This window comes from Bacillus rossius, chromosome 15 (genome assembly GCF_032445375.1).
Source record: "Bacillus rossius redtenbacheri isolate Brsri chromosome 15, Brsri_v3, whole genome shotgun sequence".
Taxonomy (NCBI): Eukaryota; Metazoa; Arthropoda; class Insecta; order Phasmatodea; family Bacillidae; genus Bacillus; species Bacillus rossius.
Window position 1 is genome coordinate 6,151,489 of NC_086342.1, and position 25,362 is coordinate 6,176,850.

At 37.6% G+C, this 25,362-nt stretch overlaps 1 protein-coding gene across 1 annotated transcript in view; it reads right to left on the reverse strand.

The window, feature by feature from the left end:
* LOC134539625 (paired box protein Pax-5-like) overlaps nt 1-13,830 on the reverse strand; it is a 123,505-nt gene extending 109,675 nt beyond the window's left edge. Inside the window, exon 1 of the mRNA XM_063381808.1 lies at nt 13,776-13,830. Coding sequence (XP_063237878.1) covers nt 13,776-13,830 — 55 coding nt within the window. The remainder of the gene's footprint in view (nt 1-13,775) is intronic.
* Between the last annotated feature and the right edge of the window lie 11,532 nt (nt 13,831-25,362).

Genomic DNA, 25,362 nt, shown 5'->3' on the forward strand with positions numbered 1-25,362 from the left:
CAGTTCACGTGTAGATGTAAGTTGTGTGCTGCCGCTGTCTTTCTTCTCCACGGACGCATAGGCCAATCGAGTGGAAGAGAGATAGATGCGGCGCAAGCGTACAATGAGCGTAACGGGACACAGCGTAATGGAACAATGTGAGTAACGGGATAACGGGACACTTTTTCGTGCGTGCAGCCGGCGTTCATCGATTTATTAGACGTTGTCACGTCAAAAAAAATGTGTGTGTGTGTGTGTGTCTTGACGCAGACACAGATTTTAAGTTGAAAGCAGTACATACCTATAATTTTAATTTACAAATACTTAAAATAAAATAAAAATGTTTAGCAAAAACTCTACGTAGCCTATGTTCAGCAATCCCTCTCGAAAGGATAACGTATACAAGTATTTAATTAAAAATATACGGACACACAACCATAAAGAAATATTTTTTATATGCACGAGGAAATCAATTTATGTTTGAATGTTAAGGGGGGGGGGATAGTTGTAGTCACATTTCCTGCTGTATGCTTTCAAATTATTTCCTAATAATTTATTTTTTGTAGATTTATTTTTAGAATTACCCCTCCTTCTCACACTTCTTGAGTTCGCCACTGACGATGCAACCACGCCGTTATAAATTACTCTAAATTAACTATCGTTTCGAAAGTAGAACGCTTTTATATAACTGGAACATAGTTTAAACTTTGTCGTATCCTGAATTCCGAGTTCGTTCTTCCACGTAAACAGTTTGAACATACACGAAGAAAGAAGATTGTGAAATTATTTTTTTTGGCGTGTAAACATCTTAGCTCTCGGTATATGGTGTTTGGTGGGAGTAATTTCGCGAATTCGGAACGGAAATGCTTAACAACGGCGCTGCGTCTCGAAAATCTCAAAAATATGGCGGACCCACGTGATTCATTCGAATGTGCATATAAATATATATGTGTGTGTGTGTGTTTTCCAGTTTTATAAAAATCGTGGTCATCACATCTAAGTACCAATCACACTCATAGACGCTAAATATTGATATAGGTACCGTTAAAAAACAAGAAACCCACAAATTTTTAAACACAATTTTAAGTTGTTTTCGGGTAGAGCAATTCGTTGAATGACAATATTGTAACTTTTTCCGGCAAATTGCAGTTTTTGTGTTGGGCCTTGGCTCAAGAGTCCTTAAGATAAACTCCGGCCAAATCACTTCAGCAGCAAAACACGGTTCACGTTTTTGGATTCTAGTCCGTCGCGGGATGAATCCGGGAATATTTTTTTTCCCCCGGTCTCTGCAAATCAGCGATGTTCCGCACAGAAACTTGGCAAACAGACGCGAACAAAAGCGCATCGACGCCTCGCAAGGAGAGAGCGCAGACTCGCGGTTAGGGTAGGGGGAGGGGGTTGAGGGGGAGAGAGGACGAGAGAAGGGTGGAGGAAGAAGAGGGGGGAGGGGAGGGGTAGAGCGTCCCGACGCGCGGTTTGATCGGGGCATGTGCGCCGCGACGGAAAATGGCGTCACAGCCAATTTGTCCCGCAGCCGGCTTCTGCCGCGCAGGCGCGCGCGCGCACACACACACACACACACACACACACGCGCAAGCTTTTCTCCCCCCTCCATCTGTCCGGGGACCGTGCGACAACGAGCCAAGCGCCTGTCTGTCTCACTCCTGAAGACACAGTTCCGGTTCGATTACCTTGTTGCACACACTCGATTATTTTTTTAAATATTTTTTCAAAATTTCTGAAACTAAAAGGCAATTTACCTCACCCAAAAATCATCCAACACATCAATAAATGTATTTATGTCATGGCTAGAGGCGTGTTTTTTTTTTTTTTGCGAAACCAATTGCAAAAAAAGTTATGCCGGCGCTAGCGAGTGTTCCCTTGTGATTTGCAAGAGAAGCCATTGCCCTGTTTTGACTGGCCATTAAGGAAGCGTTTGCTCTAGCACTGGATGATTAAAACAGTAGACATGTACATGAAAGGAACTCAGCCAACATGAAACACAGAATATGGTACAATGTTTTAACATACACATTTTTAAAAATTTCACCTTGCATTTGCGAATAATGCTGGTTACAAACTATCCAGGGCTTACGGCTTTTTTCCGTAAATTAACGGACTCTGAGTTCACTTAATTTTAACATAAATCCACAAGATTATTCTTGATGTATTAACAAATTATGAAAATAAAAAACTTTTTTTTAGTTTATTCTAAGAAACATATTCTTATTTTGTCAATACGTGTGTTTATCTTTGTTTAGAGCGAAACGTACAACTCGGAAATCAAAATACGGCGTAGTTCCCACAAAGATTCAGGTGTTTAAAATAACGAATAACTCTTCGTTTATTTTAGTTAAATTCTGCGTTGGAAGGTCCGTAAACATACTGCAATTTCTAACAGTGCAGCTTTTTTGGACATTTTTGCGCGAAAAATACACGTCCTTAAGTCATAGATTATTATTTGATTGCTAAACTTAATAATTCTTTAAATATCGGTAAGATTGTAAAAAAACCTTCTTAAAGAAAAAAAAATATAATTTACCTAAATATATTAGTTTCATATAACATTTTGTTTTAGCAATAATTTTTCATGTCACGTTACGATATTTTTATAAGTGTGAAAATTTTAAATACGTTACTATATAAGCTACGCCTATATTATATATTTTTTTTCCTAATCACATATAGCATACGCATAGTCAATTTTTTAACCACATACAATACAGAAAGGTATGACTCAGATTTATAAGCAATGATTTGGTATCCCAGATGGTTCGGAATAGAATGTACTCTTCAAGGACTCGTCACGGTAAACGTCTGGGCACATATAAACGACATAAAACTTTACATTTAAGTTATCCCTAGATACGTAGCATAGGAAAATAAGTTGGCCTGCAGCATACATTACTTTTTTATACATACTTATTTTATAATTCGTATACAGGAGAAATTTCTGTTTTTTTTTTCTATCGCCACTTAATTTATTTCAACTTTTTTTTTACATTATATTGTAAGTTTTTACTATAAACAGAAAAAAGAAGATAGAAAAAAATTTGTGGAATTTTATGCAGTTAGTTTGTAGCAAGATGATAATTTGCGCATCATACTCTCACTTGCTCATTAAATTTTAAGAACTGTTATTAAGTGAGTTACTAAAGCTGAAACATCTGCATGCTTCTATGTGATTACCAAAACTTATAGCTCATTTCGCAAAACCGATTTCTATTGCACGTGCGAGTTTTCATTTCGTTTTCAAGTTTTGGAATTGACTAGTGGCAAGCTTTTTAAATTTCCTCGGACCAATTCCGGAGGGAAACAAAGGTTCAAGTCAATGGATCAACTCAACTAGGTCAAGTTATTTTGATTCTTTCATTTTGTGCCAATGGCCAAGAAGAAACCAGTTGCTAGAAAATAATTTGTAATACTACAAGAAAGATATTGTAACACTGTACATCACATGACTATTGTTATTTTGGCATATATAAAATACGTTTTCAAGATAATACTGATAGTTTCTGACGAAAATTGGTGCATTATTATATATTATAATTGATGTTTCAATCAAGCTTAAATTTTTAAACCATTGAAAACATAATGGAATATTAAACAATTCAACATTATTTTGTTGCACTATACTTATGTTCGCAGTTAATACTGGAAAGATATTCAGGGAATTGTTTACAAATAACGTTAACTATTGGAGGTACTGGTAAAACACAAATCGTAAATGCCCGGATAAGAATACGAATCCAGTATAACTGCGAACACTATTTTGTAGTGACACAGTTGTTTTCACGTAAATGCCCATATTTATACACATCTGTGATTTTACACGAATATTTCTGCTGAATTTACAAAAAAAAAAAAAAATACATTGTAATCTTCTGCGTGTTGTGTTGGCTTTTTAACTCTAAATGCACGCGGAATATGCGGCAAGCAATCGAGGGACAGATTCACCAAGAAAGCCTCAAGAGAACTTCACGTTAACAGCACCACGAAGTGATCTGCTAATCGATTTAGAGGTTTGATTTGAGACAAACCTGAGCCCGCCTACACAAATTTACAGCTTTCATTGAATCTGTTTTTACCACAACGTAGAGTTCGCCTGTGCGTCTCTGTGTTGTCGTTGTTTTGCCCACGCCATTTGTTAAGTATAATCGTTGTGTTCGTCTGTTTGTCGTTGTGCTGTCCAAGGTAATTTTTTGTATTTTATTTACAATTTTTGGTTCAATTGTCTTATAAGTGTTAGCCCACTGTGTCCTTCTGTGCTGTAAAAACTTTCTAATTCATTCCACAGAATATTCAGTGTAGTCTATATATATTTTTTTATATATTCATTTTTTTTTCGTTATTGAAGTTTCTTATGACAAACAGTGTAACGAGAAATGACGTATGTAAAAAAAAGTTAAATCAAGAGAACTGTAGTCCTATCATCGCGTGAAGCATATGCACGCGTGTTTCAAGCCTTCTCTGAATCCACGAAATAACCGTGGGTCTATTAGTAAGTTGGCAAGCCACGCCCCTCATATCCTCCTGGGTTGAGACGGAGACGTTTATGCTACACAAGTACAGACCGGGAAAATTCGCGGATTCATTTTTCGATGGACTAAAATTCAAATGCATCAAACACTTTTGCTGGGGGTCTCAGATTTTATCTGATGGACCCTGAGCCAACGGAAAGGCTCAACGAAAGAAGTGGCGTATCGAAATCATCCTAGTTAACAGGTGTCAAACGAGTCAGCGGGCAATGAGCAGGTGTGGTTTGCCCGAGTACTAGAGACCTGAAAAATTCGCGGGTTCATTTCGTGTTATGCTAAAATCCAAATAATTATACCTTAGTGCGGCTTCTGCCATTGGTTCACTGTTAATCTCGAGGACTGAGGGCCAATTAGAGACCCTCACTCATAGAAGTGTCGAATCACAGGTTATAACCAGTCGAGACGACTCACAAGTCAGCAGCCAATGTACAGTTGGCATTTGCCCGAGGGTGTAGAGTATATTGGAGTCCATCCTGAAGTTCATTGAACCCGCGAATTTTTTCCGGTCTCTACCGAGTACACAGAGGGTCGTGTAGTATATCGTCCTAGAGGTGGTTGAAAGCGCAGGATTTTCCCGTTTCCCCGCACACACGAGGTAAGAGACAAGTGTCGAAGGTATCGAACCCAAGGACGCTTGGATCGCTCTCGTCCTCCTTATCGCCGTGTTGGTTTCCACCCCCTCTCTCTCGGAACGACGAGGGCTTTGTATGTATACGTCTACTCGCCTGTGATTCCATTACTCCGGAGGCCTGTCGAGAACACCGACCCCCCCCCCCTCCCTCCCCCTCCTCACCCAGCCGCGAGGAATACCAATACGAGACCGAGCTGCGAGACCGCCGCCTGCCCCCTGAAGACTCCTTCGCGCCACTCCACTTTCTGTTCCACTAAATTAGATCTGCAGCGTCTGGATTTCCTCTCTCCTCCCCCCCCCCTTCCTCCCGGCTGACGATCCCCCCCCCCAGAAGCCAGTCACTTTTCTCCAGGGTCTTCTCCTCTCTGCGTCTTGCTACACTGTCTCGTGGACGTCTTCCGCTGGAGGCACGGTGGAAAGTGCTGGCAACAAAAACCTATCCAGCAAGAGATGTGTTAACATCTGACCTCGGTAACGATAGCCAAAATTTCACGTGTTCTCGTGTTTCAAACACACTTATAATGCTAGACTCGGACACGAAATTTAACGCAGATTTCTTAAAAATAATGCCGAGCATGTTTTCAAATAAAGTTCTGGACGCGAACCACACGTAGTTCCCGCAACCTCCGCTAGAATGCGCTTCTGGAGTAGCTAAATCAACTATTAAATCACTTAATTTGCAGACCGGATTTTAAAGCTATAAGTATAATGTAACAGATACGATAAAATTCTAAAAAGGCTTGAGAAAATACGGCTTTGGACCTGATTTTCGACAACCAATTTTATTAAAATGCTGCCCTTCTTATTCAAATACATTAAACAGTTAATACTATAAGGTTTCTTTTTGGTTATATGAACATTGGTTAGCACCATCCACAACAGATGACAGCACCGTGGTTGTTACACGTTTCCGTTCCATGTGACTTTCGTTCCATTCACGAAATATATCTTGCCAAAGGCCGTATACCAAGAGCTAAAATTATATTGCTAAAAGGTCCATAGATTAAAATTCTGAATAAAATTATACATTTTTATCATCAGACATATACACTGTAAATAAACGGCCGGAGTAATATTTTTAAAATAATTTTATTTTAATAGAAAAAAAAATGGTTAGCTTGTTGCTCTAACCCCTACATTTGGACATATTTTTATTCAATGGTTCGATTCGTTGGTAATTTTTTTGTCACCAACGAGCCAACCAGTTGTTTGATTCGACGTTTTTATTGACTTCGAAATATCTTGTGACGTATTTAGACGATAAAAAAGTTACACCCAGGCCTTACACGACACTCTCAATACACACAGAAAAAAAACTTTCTGCACATTTACAAACAATTTCTTTGGAAACCAGTTGCCAAGAAATATTTTATAATAGTAAAATAAATATATTGTAATTTTTTTCTACATAAAGCAATGGTTATTATTGCATATATGAATTATTTTTTGAGATAACACTACTTACAAAAATTGGCGCAAATATTTTATATTTTAATTGATGTTTCATTCAAGCAAACTGTTTTCAAATATAACAGAATACTCAATTATTGGACTTTATTTTATTATGCTTATTAATACGCGCAGTTAATACTGGAAAGCTATTCAGGGAACGGTTCACAAATAACTATTGTAGGTACTGGGACAACACAAATCACAAATGCCCGGGTAAGAATCCGAAACCAGTATTAACACCAACACTATTTTGTCGTGATACAGATGTTTTCATGTAATAGTATAAATGTACAAATATCTGTAATTTTAACATGAATATTTATGTCCCGTTTACAAAAAAAAATTCAACGAGAGGCATCAATTGCGGTGATAAACGTTTCGCCCCCCGAGTTAATAAGTGTGTGTGTGTGTATGTGTGTAAACACATATGTGTAGACTGTACTGACGTTTCACTCTGCTCTGCAGCAGGTACCTTCCGGGTTGAGAAATCTAATGTCAAGATAGTTTATCAAAAAATGGTCGCGAAAGCCTGCAATTCACTATCTACATAAATTTATACACATATATAAGATTTTACGTCTCATGGACATGCAATTTTCTGCGTAGTTATTTGGCGATAGCCTATTTTATAACTGTTTATACAAGTGAATGACCGTTGTAATTGGATCACGGGCTACTAACCAACTAAAGACGCCTAAAAATATCCACCGACGGAATACGTGCGACCCAGAGAGAAGGCGAAAAGTGGCATCAGCAAATGAAAGCACGACATCGGCTTGGTTATGCACAACGATTTGGAATCTAAGCTGTCACCAAAATATAAAGCTAATTTTACATGGATCTAGTCGTTAGACAGATGTGTATGCCATGCATATAAGGGAAATTAGAAAAGAAATGACCATGCATTTTCCTGGAGTAAGTTAAGGATAACACTGAAAAACAGAAATTAGAATGGATGGAATAGTATTCGAAACCCAAGTAATTTTAAGAATAAAGCTTCTGGTTTGCTTGTAATGTTTTAAATTTTCGCCTTGAACTTCATATTTTCACCTTTTAACTCTCTGCCATATAGCTACTCAATATACATATTGCATGCTTGTGATGACGACAAATTATTTTGTGGTGGGTCAAAATTTTGTTTGCAGAAGTAAAATATAACTAATAGTTTTTATAAATGCGTATAGCCAAGGCAGAAACATTTTGGACTGAGAAATCAAACAACGTATGAATTATTTTTAATTGGGGAATTTATTAATCCACGAGTAGAGCCCAGATTATTGCGTGTTCTATTTCCACTTCAGCTAAATAAGGCAGCCTGATGTATCCTAAAACAATTTCTGTCAGCCAGATACAATGTGGGCAGAGTACCGTCGGTGGAGTAATCTTTTGATACTATATTGCAATATTCCTGGACACTGTAGACATTGCGCTATCTGTAGTAGTGTTATGGATTATTATATTTTCAAACTACCGTGAAAATCCACGTAATAACGTTTTATTACACACTAACATTTGGTGTTCACCGTCTTTTGATAATAGTTCTGAATAAAACTTCTTTCCAAAAGCAAATTGTGTGGGAGTATTGCAAATATGTTCAACCTGGCATCATTTGTACAAATAACGACTTGACATCGTAACATTTCTATGGAATTTAGCATTCCGGTAACATATAATTTGAGTTGAATACTACACACTGTTAAAATATGTTGAAAATAGTCTTAATTCAGTGGCACGGCGTAAAAATTAATAGATAACACTGCAATAATACATCGAAAGCAGTTTAAGCCCTGTCATAAAATTTTCACTGTTATATTTGTGATTAAACGAAAAGTTTTTTGTCAGAGAGTACATAAACAGTTTATGTGTTGACTATAAAATTATTGTGCTGAAGAGACAGTAATTTTACTATGAATTTTCACAACAAATATTTTCAAGCAGTTGCAGAAGTTTATTTCAAGATATTACAATAACTGGCAAGCACAATACTTTAAAACAAGCACTAATGTAGTTTAGCTAATTAGCTAGTAGATAATTAATAATTACTTATAATTCAGGCGTTTAGAAGGTTATTGTTTTTTTTTTGATATTGTAAATTTATACTTGAACACTCTAGGTAGTAATTTAATAGCGAAATTGGTTAAAATACTAATCATCACAACATCTATTCACAAATTAATACGTTTATCTTTAGCTTTCAACTTTCTGAGTTTATTTATAAGAACGCTCTCAGCCAAACGTTAAACAACATTTTTAATTAATTTGTTTGTGATATATAAATACAAAGTTGTATTCTAATATTCAAGAATATTCAAAAATATTTAAATGTCCATTAAAAATATTGAATAAAAGCGAGAAGAGAGCAAAAAGAAACCTATTATTTCCCAAAGAATATTTCTGTATTTTTGGCATTTCTACGTCATCAGGAACCATTCAAGGCCCAGGGATGAGAATAGGAAAATCTAATACATACAGTTTTTATTATTATGTTTTTAACTGCGGGATAAATATATTTCATTAAATTATACAGTCATTGCTTAAAATAATGATTACAGGATTAGTAAATTAGTTTCTGAATGATTTACGTTCATACGTATTCAATATAAGAAAAATAAACACTCAGAATCAACGTAAAAAAACACTAACTGTAATGTAAATTAACCCAAAATATGTTAATGTTAGCATTTGGTATGGAATTATTTTCATGAAGCATGAATGATTTATTTTTAATTTGCATTATTTTCAATTCTGTAATTATATTAATTGATATACTATGATTCGATCCAACACTTTATAATTATTCAGTTACGTCAATATCAAAATATTAAAAAAGACAAACTACTAAAATATTTATAATTATTTTTAATTGATAAAGTAAATGTGGTTTGTGTTAAGTGAGTGATATACTGACCAAATATCAGCAATGATATTTTTTAATGTAGCGGTTACAAAATATTTGAGAAAATTTGTGCAATATTGTTTAAAAATTGTAGACTATGAAAATGACTATATTTTCACCAAATATATTACGGAAGTGTTTGGCTAAAGTTACTTTAATTTTACGTTGCATTAAATATTTATAAGTAACATAAATAATGCAGTAAAAACGTTTTAGGAAATTGGTGTTCAAAGAACAAGGGAATCTATTGTTTCGAAAACTGTACGTTTGTTAATTATAACCCTTTCTAGTTCGAAACCAGGAAAAAATTAATTAAATTTCCTGCTGTATACATAAAATGTTTTTTAAAATTTTTTGTGAATTTTTATAATGCTAAAATTACTAGCCTTTATTTCTCCTCCCAAAGCATGAAGGTTATCGTTTGGAGATCGTCCAGTAACGTTTCGCGTAAAAATTGTAAAGCAATACAATGTAGATACCTCCATTGTATGTACTTACTTTAAAATTATTTTCTTTTTTTAGTTGATCATAAAATTTTTGTTTGTGACCCGGTGATTTAACGGTTTAATTTAACTAAGTAGTTAAATGTATGTTGATCAATGGATGCATCAGTTTGCTTGCACGATTTTCTTATAATTTGAACCTGATCTGTAACATGTTATTAAAAGAAATAAGTTTCATAGTAGATAAAAATGGCTGTAGAAAATACTTAATGTCCATTAATAACGAGGATGTAGTTTACCATATGCATTATTTTTAATGAGCTTAAAAGTTTTGGCAACAAAGTAGATAAAATTTTAAAGCAATATTTTTGTAGTTTTTTTATAGAATTATATTCTTTAAGTTTAAAAAACTGAAATTTTCTACAAATGTTACATAAAAGATATTAATCGTAAGCACAGATTTCGAAAATGCCAATGATCCTAATTTTGGAAATGCAAATAGTTTTTTCACTTTCCGATTATATATTTTAAGAGAAAGTCGATACTTGAAATAAAACCGAAAACGTAGAGAACTTTTATGAATTTGCAGCTTATTTAATACTTCAGCAAGAATAATTCTTTATTTTTCAAAGTGTTAAAATTATAACATTTTATTTTCTTGTGAGCACTAATTAAATAGAATGAGAAAATGAAGTCAAGAAAACACTTCTGTGTTTCAATGTTAAACATGAATAAACTTATGATTATGCATAAAAGAAATTATTGTCATAGACAGCATTCCTCTAAGATATTAGCAAGATACTAATCACAATTGTTGAATGGCTTAGTGATAGGACATGTATTTTCACCGTCAGCTTATACACAAGCATTTTAAACACACGCATTATTTATAAAAATAGTTATTTTCCTCCTCTAGTAGTAGGCTTTAAACTAAACTAAGTATATCATCCTGCTCACAAAATATTATTATTAAAATTCAATAATATATGTATATAACAATTAAAGTTCTGATACAGTAACAACAGATTTTCGTTGAAACCAACATAAATAACTACACTAAAACATTTTCTCCAGCAGGTAATCCATTTTGATTGTGACGAAATCAGGTATAAGTGGAGTGAATAAAATAATTAAAAAAAACATCCACAGAAGCCAAATTCAATAAAAAATGAGTAAGTATTACATTTAAATAAATGTTCCTAGTTCTATTTGCACTATAACGAGTATCCAAATTAACACATTTGTAGGTAGGTATAATGCAGTAGAATTTGTAATTATTTCGTAAGCATTGGGTGTGTGAACGCAACTTACATACCTATTTTGAAAATACAATATTCAATTAAATTTTCTTTTGAAGCAGATTAATTTTAATTTATATGTTAAATAAACCGAAGAACTTATAGGTTTAAAAAGTGCGTAAAGTTATTTCTTATTTTACGGTATCAATCCTTCATGAGAGCAATAATCATTCTAAGAACCTACAGCTATTACCTATATTGGTGTGTAATTCAACTTTTTAGGTATTCAAACAGTGAGGATACTGTGTTAATACTACTGAAAGGAAAATAAGTATCAGAATAAAAATTTTAGGCTATATAAAAATTCTGTTTCGAAATCATGCGATATCCTTACAATCATTCCGTTTCGTCAAATCAAACAAACACTGTACCTTATGAATAAATAGTATATGTATTTTATCTAACCACCTTTTTACAATCACAAACATATTTGAAAATGTTACTAATTAATTTACGAATCAATTAATTCTCGTAGATTCAACCACGCAAACAATTATTTGACTCGATCATTTCTTTCCTTTAGAGTAAGGTATAAATTACCCTTATCTAATATTGGTCGTCAACAGCTAGGATCACTAGGTCGAGTTTTACGACTGAAGCTTGTTGAATAGCACTTTGTCATTTACATTTCCAATGCGGAAAAATTGATCCAACTACGAAGCCTGTGAGACTTGTTACGACGCTAGCTAGCTATTACCATAAGTCATGTTAATTTATTGATACATCACTAGCTGTATTAAGCGGAAGACAGAGATAAACAGTCCAGAGTTATTAACTTAAAGCATCAAATTTTTAGGTAGGTTATATTGTTTACCATCATATTTGTAGATTTAGAAAGGCTACTTTAAGAATAAGCTTTATTATTGGCTAGCAAAATGTTTAAATGTTTGTGTTCATTTTTTATGATAGAATATTTAGACTTTTCTATGGATTTATTGATGTTAACTAGTAACATTTTTTTTTAGTAATAAGACACATAACTTTTCTTATAATGTTGTTATCCGAATTCAGTTTGAAGTAGGCTATAGCCTAACTGTGGAATATGATATTTATTATGGACTCTGAACTGAACAAATATTTACAATGATTTTTTTTTAATAAACGCGATCCTGACAGTAACAGATAAGTACAAAGCTTTTAAAAAAACCTACTCAAAATTAAAAAAAAAGTTTAATGTGGTCATAAAGTGACACAAGAAAACAGAAACGTCGGCCTGATAACGTCACGTCTTTACTAACTTTGAAACAAATATACATATTGAAAACAAATAAAAAATAAGTCCTTGAAAATATTTTGCTAACCTGTAACTATTTGTTGTAGTTTTAGAATAGCGTAAGCAGCATCACTTCCATAAGAACTGTATGTAGATGTGCTGTAGATGATTGGTTCAAGCGAAATTAGCGCTGATGGTAGGTAAATAAACAATACTGAAAAATACACCCGTTCGTTGCATCATTAGGGAACTAAAACTTACGGATAATTTCACCACGGTGTCGACTGAAAACATTATGTATTTTATGCGAGTTTCAGAGTTACATATATACATACATATTGAAAATTTTAAATTAATTGTCTTTTTTTATAGTTTATTATTTTATTGTGTCACTTTAAAAGGGACCGAATTAGTTGCTAACAAATTAAACAACACATACCATATAATCAGACTTTGAAGCGTAATACTAACCATCCTTATTTATCAGCTGTGAGCGAGATTGTCAGTGATTCCGTTGATAATATATATCTTCAACTAAAATAATTTACATTTTTAAGTTATTTAGTAGGCTTTCAGTTCATATAGGACGCATTGCAACCATTTAGAATGAGGCTATCCGGCACAATACTTGTACTGGTATTATATGGTACAGAGATCCCGCAGTTAAAGAGACCGATAGGCCCACCTGAATCAATTTTGTTTATTCTATTTTACTAGGTAAAAAAAAACGACACTTCAAACATCGGCGATAGAATCATAATCCACCCAACAAACCCTGTAACTGTTACATATCGTAAAAGTAGGCGATTCATTAAAGTTAAAAGTATAACTAAAGTATTAATAAAGTCGGCTTAATTAGGAATTTCCTAACACTCGCAGTAATGTATTATCACATTACTACCCAGCATAGCTAAGAGCACGACAAAAAAAAAATAGGACACTTATACACAAATAATATTTACGATTAACGCAACCCCCGTCAAACGCAAACAAAAGTTCATAAGTTTGGAGCCAGTTTCGTAGCCTCGGAAATAGCGATGTAAATATGTTTTTTTTTTTTTAATGTAGAGAGAGAAAAAAAATCTGCTTAATATAAAGGCAAATTAAATGTTCACAATAATCAGAATTTGACTAATGTGGTAACCAACAATAAAAATAAAAAAAACAGGTGAGTGGCCACTACAATATATTTAAATCGATAAAGATCCTAACAATATTTTTGTACTCTCAACGAAAACAGTTGTTAGTGACAGTGACAGATTATAAACTATTGAAGAGGCCACTAGCCAAAGTAGCTCCTACTGTGGGCCACACAGGGCTCTTACAGGTATAGTATTCCATCATGTTCTGGTTGTAGCGGTAGGCGGTGGTGAGATCCATGGCTGGGGGCCTGAACGAGAACAGGCTGAAGTTGGCCGCCGGCGGCTCCAGGATGCACGGGTGTCCTAGTCTCCGCACAACACACTCTCGCGCGCGCGCGGCACAGTCGCTCGTCGTCGCCCCTTGTCACCGGGTGTGGGCGCGGGTACGCGGGCCGCACATGCCCGCCGCGGCTAGTCCGGGGGGCGCCGGTCGCCCGCGCGGGTCGCGACGCCGGCCCGAGGCATGGCGGCGAGTGGACGCCGAGAGACGCCCGCGGGCCGAGAGAGAGAGAGGGGGGGACACACGAGGGGGAGGTTGTGCTGCCACACGCACTCGCACGCCTGCGACGTCTCGCCGCCTCGGCGGTTGACACTTGCTTTGTCGCGGCCGCGACGGTCGCGCGACCCCTTCGAACGAAGGAGGGAGGGAGGTTTTTGGCCGAGTCAAAGGAACCAGATAATAATAAAAGCCCCCTGGCCGGTCGGGGAGAAGAGGGGATGGATTCGCCCCGAGGGGTGGAAGGGTGGGGGGTTAACCCCCCACGAGCGCCGCGCCGCGATTGGCTGCCGAGGGGGTCAGAGATCGCGTCACGTGGGCCGGGTGGTGGGCGTGGCCGACGCTTGACTTCCTACTCCCCACCCCTTGCTCTCCCCCCTGCTATACCCCCCTGCGGGGCGCCCCTGGGAGCATTTTGCCACGGTAGCTATGACGACTCGGCGGCTCCAGATGCCGTACCGGCCCGCGCGCAACAGCGGTGCATGTCGCTCTCCACACGCGGGTAAACAGATAAAAAAGTGGGCAAGTGGGGAAGGGTCAAGGTCGCGACTGCCAAACACCATTAACGTCGCGCTCCGCAGCTCCGGGAAGAATCAGACGTCCCACTCACTGGGCGAGCTACCTCGGTTTACAGGTAGTAGCTATATCATGTGAAATTCAATTTTTTTAATTTGAAAATTATTATTTTTTAGTCATTTCATTTTACACACTGCATGTGTGAAACGTCCAAAAAAACTTTTCTCAGGCATACCAAAAGGTGACCTCGCAGAAAATTGAGAATACATTATAATTAAATACGTAAAAATAAATATATATTTAATAAACTAACACGAAATTTAAATTGTACTAGGACTACCGAACCGTACACTGTTTAACCGAAATTAACAGGCTTTAAAACATCTTGCAATAATATTAAATACCGTTCACCCCAAAAATAATTTAATTAAAACAAGCCTGCATCTGTAGTAACGGGAAGTAATTTGAACATGCGACGTACCGACCGCCAACTTAAGCTCGTTGCAGACAATTAATTAGTTTTAATAATTTTACAATTTAAAAATTCGGGAGCTTGGCCCCACGCGCGTATTAGCAGTAAAACTTCATAGAAAGAGGGATAGCATATTTTTGAGGTGCACAAATATTTTTAACACGTGTAATTATGCGTTAATTTTAATTTTGTCCAACTTAATTCGATAAAATAAAAATTTGTGTTCCGAAATGTACACAACATACTAAAAAATCACACTAACGCTTTGGTAAAAGTTAATATACAAACAGTTGCTTTTCTAAATGAGTCTGTCGTTTCAGGCATGGCGGTAAATGCAGCACTGAGACGTGCATAGCTTCACTAACGCTTGCCCGAGAGTCAGGAGTGATCTCAATATTCTCTTAGCTCCTCCTCTCCTAGATTTTGTCGTCCGCAATCCACAACGCAGAGAGCGGTGCCGCGACATCGTTATTGTTCCAACCTGGACCAATCATATACCACATAAATATTGTGAAAGCGTTTTTGGAGCTTAAATGTAATTAAACACACAGACATATGCACTTTTACTAAAGATTACTTTGAAACCAGTTTGCCAATAAATAGTTTGCAATACTACAAGAATGATATCGTAACTTTGTACAACACGGTGCTATGGTTATTGTTTCATATATGTAAAACGTTCTTCGGGAAAATACTTAGTATTTATACCAAAAATTAGCGTATGATTTTTTTAAATTGATGTTTTTAATCAGGCATATATATATTTTTAAAACCATGTAAAATATAACAGAATATTCAATTATTTGAGTTTATTGTTTGTTCACAGTTAATACTGGAAAGCTTTTCAGGGAACTGCTTACAAATAACTTTCAACTACTGGAGGTACTGGCCAGGCACAAAGTACAAATGCCCGGGTTAGGAATCCGAACACAGCATTACTGCGAACACTGCGAACCACGAAAGTGTATTAATCTGTTTACTGTAGAAGAGAGCCACAGTAATATTCCCTCATGTGTATTATGCCGAATAATGTGTGACATGCTAACGTGTCTCTATACTTTGTAAGGTAAATTGATAAAATGTGTGTGGACATGTACACATAGGATTGTTTGAATATGTACACATTCAAATGTAATTACAGTGCATTCGTAAAAAAATTAAATCTTAAATGTGGTAACTTATTATAAGTACTACAGACTCATTACAGGTTCACAGACGCGTGGAAGTAAACATGAAAGTGTGTGTTGTGTCGGAGCAGAGGCCTCGCCGCAGGGCGGACGGGTGTGGCGGCCTTGCAGGCTCGAGGCGTCGCGCCGTCTGGGAACACGGGGAAGGGGAGAGAGAGAGAGAGAGAGAGAGAGAGAGAGAGAGAGAGAGAGAGAGAGAGAGAGGCAGTAACCCACACCTGTGGGGAGAGACAGGCCCGCGCGGGAACTGGTCACGTGACACTCGTCCACTCGTCCAGCGCTATAGGCCCGGGCACACACATTGGTCCGCGCAGCTTCACGACGTATGTATCAGAGCGTTTTGCGAGAAGCAAGCAGTCAACACTACGTATTCGTATTTCGTTTTTGACGTGACAACGTCTAATAAATAGATGAACGCCGGCTGCACGCACGTCCCGTTACGCACATTGTTCCGTTACGCTGTGTCCCGTTATGCACATTGTACCGTTACGCTGTGTCCTGTAACGCTCATTGTACGCTTGCGCCGCATATATCTCTCTTCCACTCGAGTGTTTATAAAGTGAAGTTGAAAAGTTAATGTGGTTTTCATTGCTTATTACAACAACAACAATTTCGGCAATAAAGGTTAATTATTCTTGCATTTTAATAATCTGATTACTAGTATAATTTCAAGTAATTATTCTTTTATTATTAAAATAAAAATGATTCAATTTTATTCATAAAGTATGCAATCATTTCATCAATGTTTTGTTATGACGTCACGTTAAACTATCGTTCGTAAACCGACTTTACAGACAACCAATTTTATGCAGCCTTTTATTTGTATGTAGCCTTTTTACATCAGATGAACATATTGTTAAAAAGTATTTTCAGATGAATGAGAAAAGCTAGAACGCGTATTTTCAGTATATATATATATATATATATATATATATATATATATATATATATATATATGTATGTGGCTTGAAATTCCCGCTACCGATTCTTAAAAGCACTCTCGAAACCTTAGAATGCCGGATTATATAGATAAATTAACTTTGCCAATTGTTTACACATCCTTCTGCTACCGTTGTGGTGGTGAGTGATCGTAAAGATAGATCACGTGTTGCTCTTTGCAAGTGACTACTTCATTTGAGAACTACTGTCGAATTCGAGTCAAGTTACGAGGAACAGCCTATACGCTATAAAAAAAATAAAAGCTCGATATGTAGCATTCACGTTATTATTAATCGATAGACTTGAATGCTAACTGTGGTATATTTTGATAATCTCAATCACTGGTTCGCGTGTCGCTGGCCACGCCCTAAAGGAACAGAAGCTAACACCAAACTTGCGAAAAGCATGTGGCGCTGGTCACTTGTAAACAAGACAGAGATAGCAATGCAATTTTTCGAATATTTCACTGTTTAACATAACTAATTGTAATCATAGTGCATGAAATCGTGTTACCTATAATGTGGTTGCTTACGAAAAAAAAAGTAAAATTCAATGACAATTTAAAACAGTTGTGTCTAATCCATAGAGACATGCAAAATTAGCGGATTCATTTCGCGATACGCTAGCATCAAAACAATTATACCTTCGTACCGCTTCTGCGATTGGCCCACATTTTATCCGGGGAACTGTGAGCCAATGGGAAACACTAAACCAAGAAAGTGCCGAATTACGGACAGCCTAGTTCAGACGTCTCACGCGTCAGTAGCCAATGAACAGGTGTCATTTGAGCGAGTATTTAAAGGACTGTGGAGTCTATCCTAGAGGTCAATGAATCCGCGAATTTTGCAGGTCTCTACGTAATCCATTACTTATTTTGAAATAGTTATATGAAAATACATGTCGTGGCGTAGTGGTTAAGACATCGTACTCACTTTCTGGATATAGTTTACTAAAGGAAGGGAGAGAGGTCAATTTTTTTATGATGTACGTATAGTTGCAAGGTTATTTCACGGATTCTTTGGTCGAAAAATGTAGTCTTGAAGCATATACATGTGCTTCACGTTGATGATTGGACTACAGTGCTACTGACAAGCCTATAGCGATCCTGAGGCTAGTTATAAACAAGGATAAAAATGGTTGCCCAATCACGTGCACAGAAATTATTTTTTCTGTACTTATAAAAAAAATTTCCTTTAAGAACCAGTTCCCGAGAAATAGTTTGTATTACTACAAGAAATATATTGAACGTTGTGCAAAACATGGCTCTGGTTAGTTTCGCACATATGAAATTCGATTTTTTGAGATAAACTTAGTATTTCTTTAGAATATTGGCGCATAACTTTATTTATTAATTGATGATTCATTCAAGCATATTTTATTCAAACCATGGAAAAGATAATCGAATATTCAAATATTTGACTTTATTTTGTTGTAGCATGATTGTTATTTGCGCATTAAAAATTGTAAACCTATTCAGAAAACTGTTTACAAATAACTTTCACTATTGGAAGTACTGGGGCAACACAAAGTATAAAAGTGCGACCAATATTTAATAGTTATACAGTTATTTTCATGTAAACGAAAAATAAAAAAAAATAGGTATATGTAATTTTACATGAATACTTCTATTCCATCGAGTCTGTTAAATATTTAATATGATTTCCTGTGAATATATATATGTATAGGCTATATAACTGTGTGTACGTTTTCGAATGGATTCGTTTAACTGGTTAGAGGTTCGAGGTCTGCAACGGACGTATGACCAAGTGTGAAAAGTCAAAATAGCTGAGGTAAGAGTACAGGCGTGGAACGGTAGAAGTCGACCCCAGGTAAAACTAAAACGGGTGTCGTGCTGACTCTCGGGGGCTCTGTGCGAACCAGAACAGACTGTACCTCCTCCCCCCCTCCTCAACAGGATCCATGAACTGCAAGGGGCGGCGCGCGGGCCTTTGTGCAGCTATTAAAAGGTGTTTCTCGGCAGTTCACATATATTTCGGCCGGACCGGCTCAATGGGGAATAGCGAGGATGGAGTGTCCACGGCACAGCTGAAGAACCGCACAAGTCACTGTACGGCCAGGATGACCTCTTACCGTGGGCCCTGGCCGAAACTATACGCGGTTTTCTTTCGTCATGCTTGATCTGTATTTTTGGCAGTGCAATTTTTTAAAAATTTTAATGCATTTTTTTTTTACTTTTAAAAGGGTAATGAACCTCGAAAATAAAAAAAACTAAGCGTTGTTCTTAAATCTTTCTGGAATATTTATGTCGGAATAAACAACTAAAGAATTTTTCCACGGGTACTGTTTGAACTCCAAAACGATTCTTGGTAGTTTTCAAATTTAAATTAAAGTAAACTCGTTGCCCGAAAATATTTACGGAGATCCGCGTGAAACCTGTAACCCTAGTTCTTCTTAAAAGATATGGTGAAAATTTTTCCAACAGTTGAAATTGCCTCGCTGTCGAAGAGCAAACAAAAATTTAAAAAAAAAAAAAAAAATGGCTAGGGCCAGATACCTGTTATTCTTCCATCGTCTGACAGGAGGTGTTGGGATGTCATAATTAGTTACCAGGGAGTCATCTACCGGCGGCTGTGCGACAAGGGTGCTGCTACCTGGCTTGCTGAATGCTTATACTCATCAGTCACCCCCTCTACCCCCGCACTCATCCAAACAGAAAAAAAATTTTTTTTTTCTGAACTCTTACAAAAGATTCCTTTGGAAACCAGTTACCAAGAAATAGTTTGTAATACTGAAAGAAAGAAAACGTTATTAGTACGACGCATGACTATATTTTATATTAGCACATATAAAATACGTTTTTCGAGTTAATAATAAGTATTTCTCACGAAAATTGGCGGATGATTTTATGTTTTAACCCACGTTTCTTTCGCGTATAATATTTTTAAACCATGTAAAAGATGATCGTAAATTCAATAATTGGACTTAATTTTGTTTTATTATGCTTATTGATGTGTGCAGTTAGTAGGCTATACTTGAAAGCTATTCAGGGAACGGTTTACAAATAACATGAACTATTGGTAGGGGCATGCATATTTCGCTAAAATATTACGAGACTAGCTGACATTTAAAACACTGTGTTTCTTGATTGGTCGAGTTTCTCTCAGGTACATGTTGATTTGCTACAACAACAAACACAGTAATTCAGCGCGTAAGCAAACGTGTTCTGATTGGCCCGGTCAAATTAGGTAACCACTTCTCTCGCAGACGGTCACCAATCACAAGGAGGACACCGCTGGTGCGGATATACCTTATTGCAGTCTAATAGGCGTTCACTAATTTTATTCAGAGTAAGGATATTAAAACTAAAAAAAAAAATTACCAATAGCTCGAAAACGATGATATTTATTGTATGTTTTTTGATTCAGAACCGTCATTAGTTGATCTTTCAACTGTTCTTGGTTTGACGTTGAGTTCTGGAACGCGGTTTCTATAGAGCAGGCTGCCTGCAGATTTCGTGGTAATTTTCCTCTACCAAGATGAAATTAAAAAACTTATTCACAAGTGAGTCGGTGATACTAGCCAAGGATACATTTCGGGGCATGCTAAAATTCAAATGTTTACACCTATTGGTTCACTGTTAATCTGGAGGACTCTTGGCCAATTATAATCCATCGTTCAAAGAATTATCCAATCATAAGTCCAGCAGTAAGTTAACAGGCACTAATTGCCCAAGTATGTAGACGATCGTGGAGTATATGCCGGAGTTCATTAAAATCCAGATTTTATTCCAGTCAATTTATTCCAGTCTATCGGCGAGTGTCCATCATCCATCACTAGAGACCTGCAAAATTCGCGGATTCATTCGGTGATAGGCTAGAATTCAAACACATATACCTCTTAGATAATTTTGCTATTGGCTTACTGTTCATCTGGACGAATCTCAACCAGTTATAAACCCTCAACCAAAGAAGGATCGAATCACAGACAAACCAGCTGAGACGACTTACAAGTCGGCAGCCAATGAACTCGCGTTATTTGCCCGAGTGTACACGAATATGTGCAGTCAATCCTGAAGGCCATCGAAGCCGCGAATTTTGCAGGTCTCTATCCATCACCTACCAGCCAGATTGCACACGATTGGACCCTTTTAATTTTGTAATGTTGCCAACGGTATTCTGGTCCCTTGGGAGCGTGACGGAATTACACCTACGGTCCACACGAGAACGCAGCGTGCATCCCGACTTCTCTCCGGACGATGACGCAAGTTTTGAACGTCTCTGTCAAGTTTGCAAAGTTTAGGAAACCAACTTTTGAAATTTTTGTGGCGTGTGTTACCTTCGTTTCCTCCCTGCCCGTGTTGACCAGGGGCAAGATGTCAAGGTTCCAAGAGAGAGAGAGAGAGAGAGAGAGAGAGAGAGAGAGAAGGAGAGAGGTCTTTACCTCGTGGGGCGGGTCCCTCCCGAAGATCACCTCTTCTCCCGTCGGTCTTTTGTCCAGAGTCGCGAGTTCCAGTCCGCTAACTCCGTGGACGGGACACTCGCCTCGCTACCCTCGTCGCCACGGCGACAGCATCCCGACAGCATCCTCCCACATCGCCACCTGCGCCCTGGGAGGTGATAGTTGTACGTGTCGCACTCGTGTGGCGATGTCGTGAGTTCAATGCACACCACACACTCCCGGCAGGTCTCCAATCTACGAGCTCGGTGTCAGTGGCCAAGTGGTTCGGATCCTACTCTACTGTTGTCGGCTGTAAGCTGTCGCACGCGAGCTGGAGTCGACGGGACACTGAGATCTGGTGTGAGGGGCGAGGTCTGGCTGGAATCACAGCTGAGATGTTCTCAGCTAGGTCAGGTTAGCTTCGTTAAAAAAATATATCGCAAACAATGTGTGAACGGTTCCTTATGTACGTTTCATATTTTATTTACCATGAAGTTATAATATCAACATTAGTGTAGATACAGAGGAAATTAATTCTAAAAAAAATTAACTTTTATTTTGGCTATAGTATTTTCATTTTGATCCTTCGAATACTATCCTTAACCAATATTAATATTATAAGTTGTTTAGGTAAATGTCTTTTCTTTCTCTCTCTCTCTCGCTCTCTGCTGTTTTACCTTTACGATGTACTTACGAGTCAAGGTTTGAATTGCCAAAGAAATTTCACCTATATCACGTGTACTGTTTTTTTTAAAGCGAAAAATGCACGGCCTGAGATGGCTGGCCCGGACGTCTCCCCCGGTGGCGACCAGGATAGCGGGTGTGCGCGAAGCCGGACCCCGCGCGCAGTCAATATTCTCCGGCAGGTGGCAGGAGTCAATAAGGCCCCGCGCCGCGCCACTCTTACCTGTCCGCCGGCCACAATGCCGGCCTGCGCGCGGCTCGCGGGCAACAGCCGCCCAAGCGCCACGCTCTACAAATACACATATATGTAGAGACCGGAGAAATTCGCGGATTCATTTCGCGGCAGGCTGGACTCCAAACTCGTTCACCTTCAATCTGGGTCAGTGATTGGACCACCGTTTACCTGAAGGACTCTAAGCCAGTGAAAAACCTTCAACAAAAGAAGTATCAAATTACAAGCATCAAAGGTAACACGTGTCACGAGTCATTATCCAATGAGCAGGTGCAATTTGTCCTAGTACATACAGGATCTTGGAGTCTATCCTAGAGGTCATTGAAATCGCGAATTTTTCCAGTCTCTGTATATATGTCTGTGTGTGTGTGTGTCTTAATAAATATAATAAATGGAAAAGAAATATTCGTGTGAAACTACACATATTGGTAAGTTTGTAATTTTACATGAAAACTACTGTATCACTACAATATAGTGTTCGCAGTGAAACTGGGTTTGAATTCTTACCCGGGAATTTATGCTTTGTTAAATTAATTTTTGAACCGTCCCTGAATAGCTTTTCAGTATTAACTGCGCACTTTAAGTAGCAGAACAAAAAAGTTAAATTATTGAATATTCAATATTACAGTCCATAGTAAAAGTTATCCTTGATTGAAATATCGATTAAAATATAAAAATATGCGCCATTTTTTTTGATAAGTATTATCTCGAAAAACGATTTGATACACGCAAAAAATTCCTTAGCCATATGTTGCACCAAGTTACCAAATATTCCTTATAGTAGTAAAAACTACTTCTTGGCAACTGGTTTCCAAAGGAATCTATTGTAAAAGTACTGGAAGATCGTGGAGTCCATGCTGGAGGTCCCTCGCGGTAAGGTTGGTCTCCTCAGCCGACTGCGCCGCGGATATCGCATGGCCGCCGTAATGAATTAAGCGGGGGAACTGACGGATCGGTGCTTTGCTGCCCCCCCCCCCCCTGGCCCGTGCGGGGGCATGCCGATGACGCAGGCGATGTCGACGGCGGAGGCTTGACGGCGGGCAGGGGAGGGGGGAGTGGAAGTGGTCACGGATCACTAGACTGGGACCACGGCATGTCATCTCACTAATACGACACCCGATACCCCGGCGATATCCTCCGCCTCCAAGTCGCTCCGGGCGACGAGGCAAGAATAACCCTGGCCTGCAGGGAAACGTACGACGCACGCAGTTCTTGTGCGACGACTCCTCATCTACGAACCAGCTAGTACCTGCACTGTTGCAAATCTTCACCTGAAATTTAGAAGAACGCTGATGCTCACAAATGGGTCGTTACCACAACGCCGAAATACCACAACGCCGAATGTCCAAATTTACCACAAAGCCGACAGCTAGAAAACTGCTGTGTACCACAACGCCGAAATAACAACTGAATGAATTTGTGTGTGTTTCTTAAATGTACCTTAACGCCGAAATACCACAATCAAACCTAACCTAGCGTAATATAACCTAACCTAGCGTAATATAACCTAACCTAACTTAACCTAGCCTATTCTAGCCTAACCTAACCTAGCCTAACCTAACCTAGTTCAACCTAACCTAGTCTAACCTAAACTAACCTTTGTGGCAGTCCTGCAATGACATTTTGCGGCGTTAGTGTATTTCGGCGTTGTGGTACACAGCAGTTTTCTAGCTGTCAGCGTTGTGGTGCGTCCCCCTCACAAATTATCCAAGGATCTTCGTAAATCTACGAACATCTTTGTAAGTTAATCAATGTTGAGTTCACTTATTTTGAACGTGAATCAACAATAATAATCATATTATAGTATAAAGAAAACATTCATAAACGTTTTTCACTTTTTAGAACTTATCATTATTTAGAATCGTTATGAAAAATAATGAGAGTGAAATTTCACGATGCACGCGCACCATGCAACGAAATATTCATAGGAAAATGTGTATGAACATAAGTCATGAATATTCACTTTCGTAAAGATTTGGGTGCATACCAATGGTATTTGAGTGCCAAATGAAACTGTAAGACAGTTAAATTACACTGGAAGATATTGGTTGGACTAAAGACGTAAGAGTAAAAAGTAATTTAAAGTTTTTAAAAAACCTATACCCCTGAAACACTTCTATCAAATCACGTGAGACCCTAACTGAAGTATTTTTAATTTGTAAATGGAACAGATATATTTGGTGTAAAATTACACATATTTTTTACACTTACATGAAAACAATTGTATCACTACGAAATAGTGATCGCAATAATATAGGTTTCGGATTTTTACCCGGGCATTTATGCTACGTGTTGTCCCAGTACCTCCAATAGTTAAACTTATTTCTAAACCGTTCCCTGAATAGCTTTCCAGTATAAAATGCACACAATTAAAAACACAATAAAACAAATAAAGTAAAATTATTGATCATAAAATTATCTTTTCCGTGGTTTCAAAAAATTATTAAAATATGACTATATACTAAGAATTATCTCGTAAACGTGTTTCATTTATGCAAAAATAACCATAACCATGAGTTGTAAAAAGTGGTTTCCAAAGGAATATATATTTTTAAAGTACAGAAAAAGGTTTTCTGTGCGTGACGTTATTGAAGTCACTTTCTTTATCTCGCCCTAACACCGCTTGAACGGAGCTCGGTCATGCCTGATGGTGGATATCCAAGTATAAAATAGAATTTCTGACATTATGAACGCAAGTCACTTCCATAAAATAAAGTCCTCCGAAGCTGCTCCGGCAGTTCAGTGCTTTGGCGTTGATCATCGCTTCACGCAATATCCAAGAAGTAACGCGTGCACAGCCGACCCCTGGTGGATGCCGTACTTTCTTACAAGTGTGTGTACCAGCA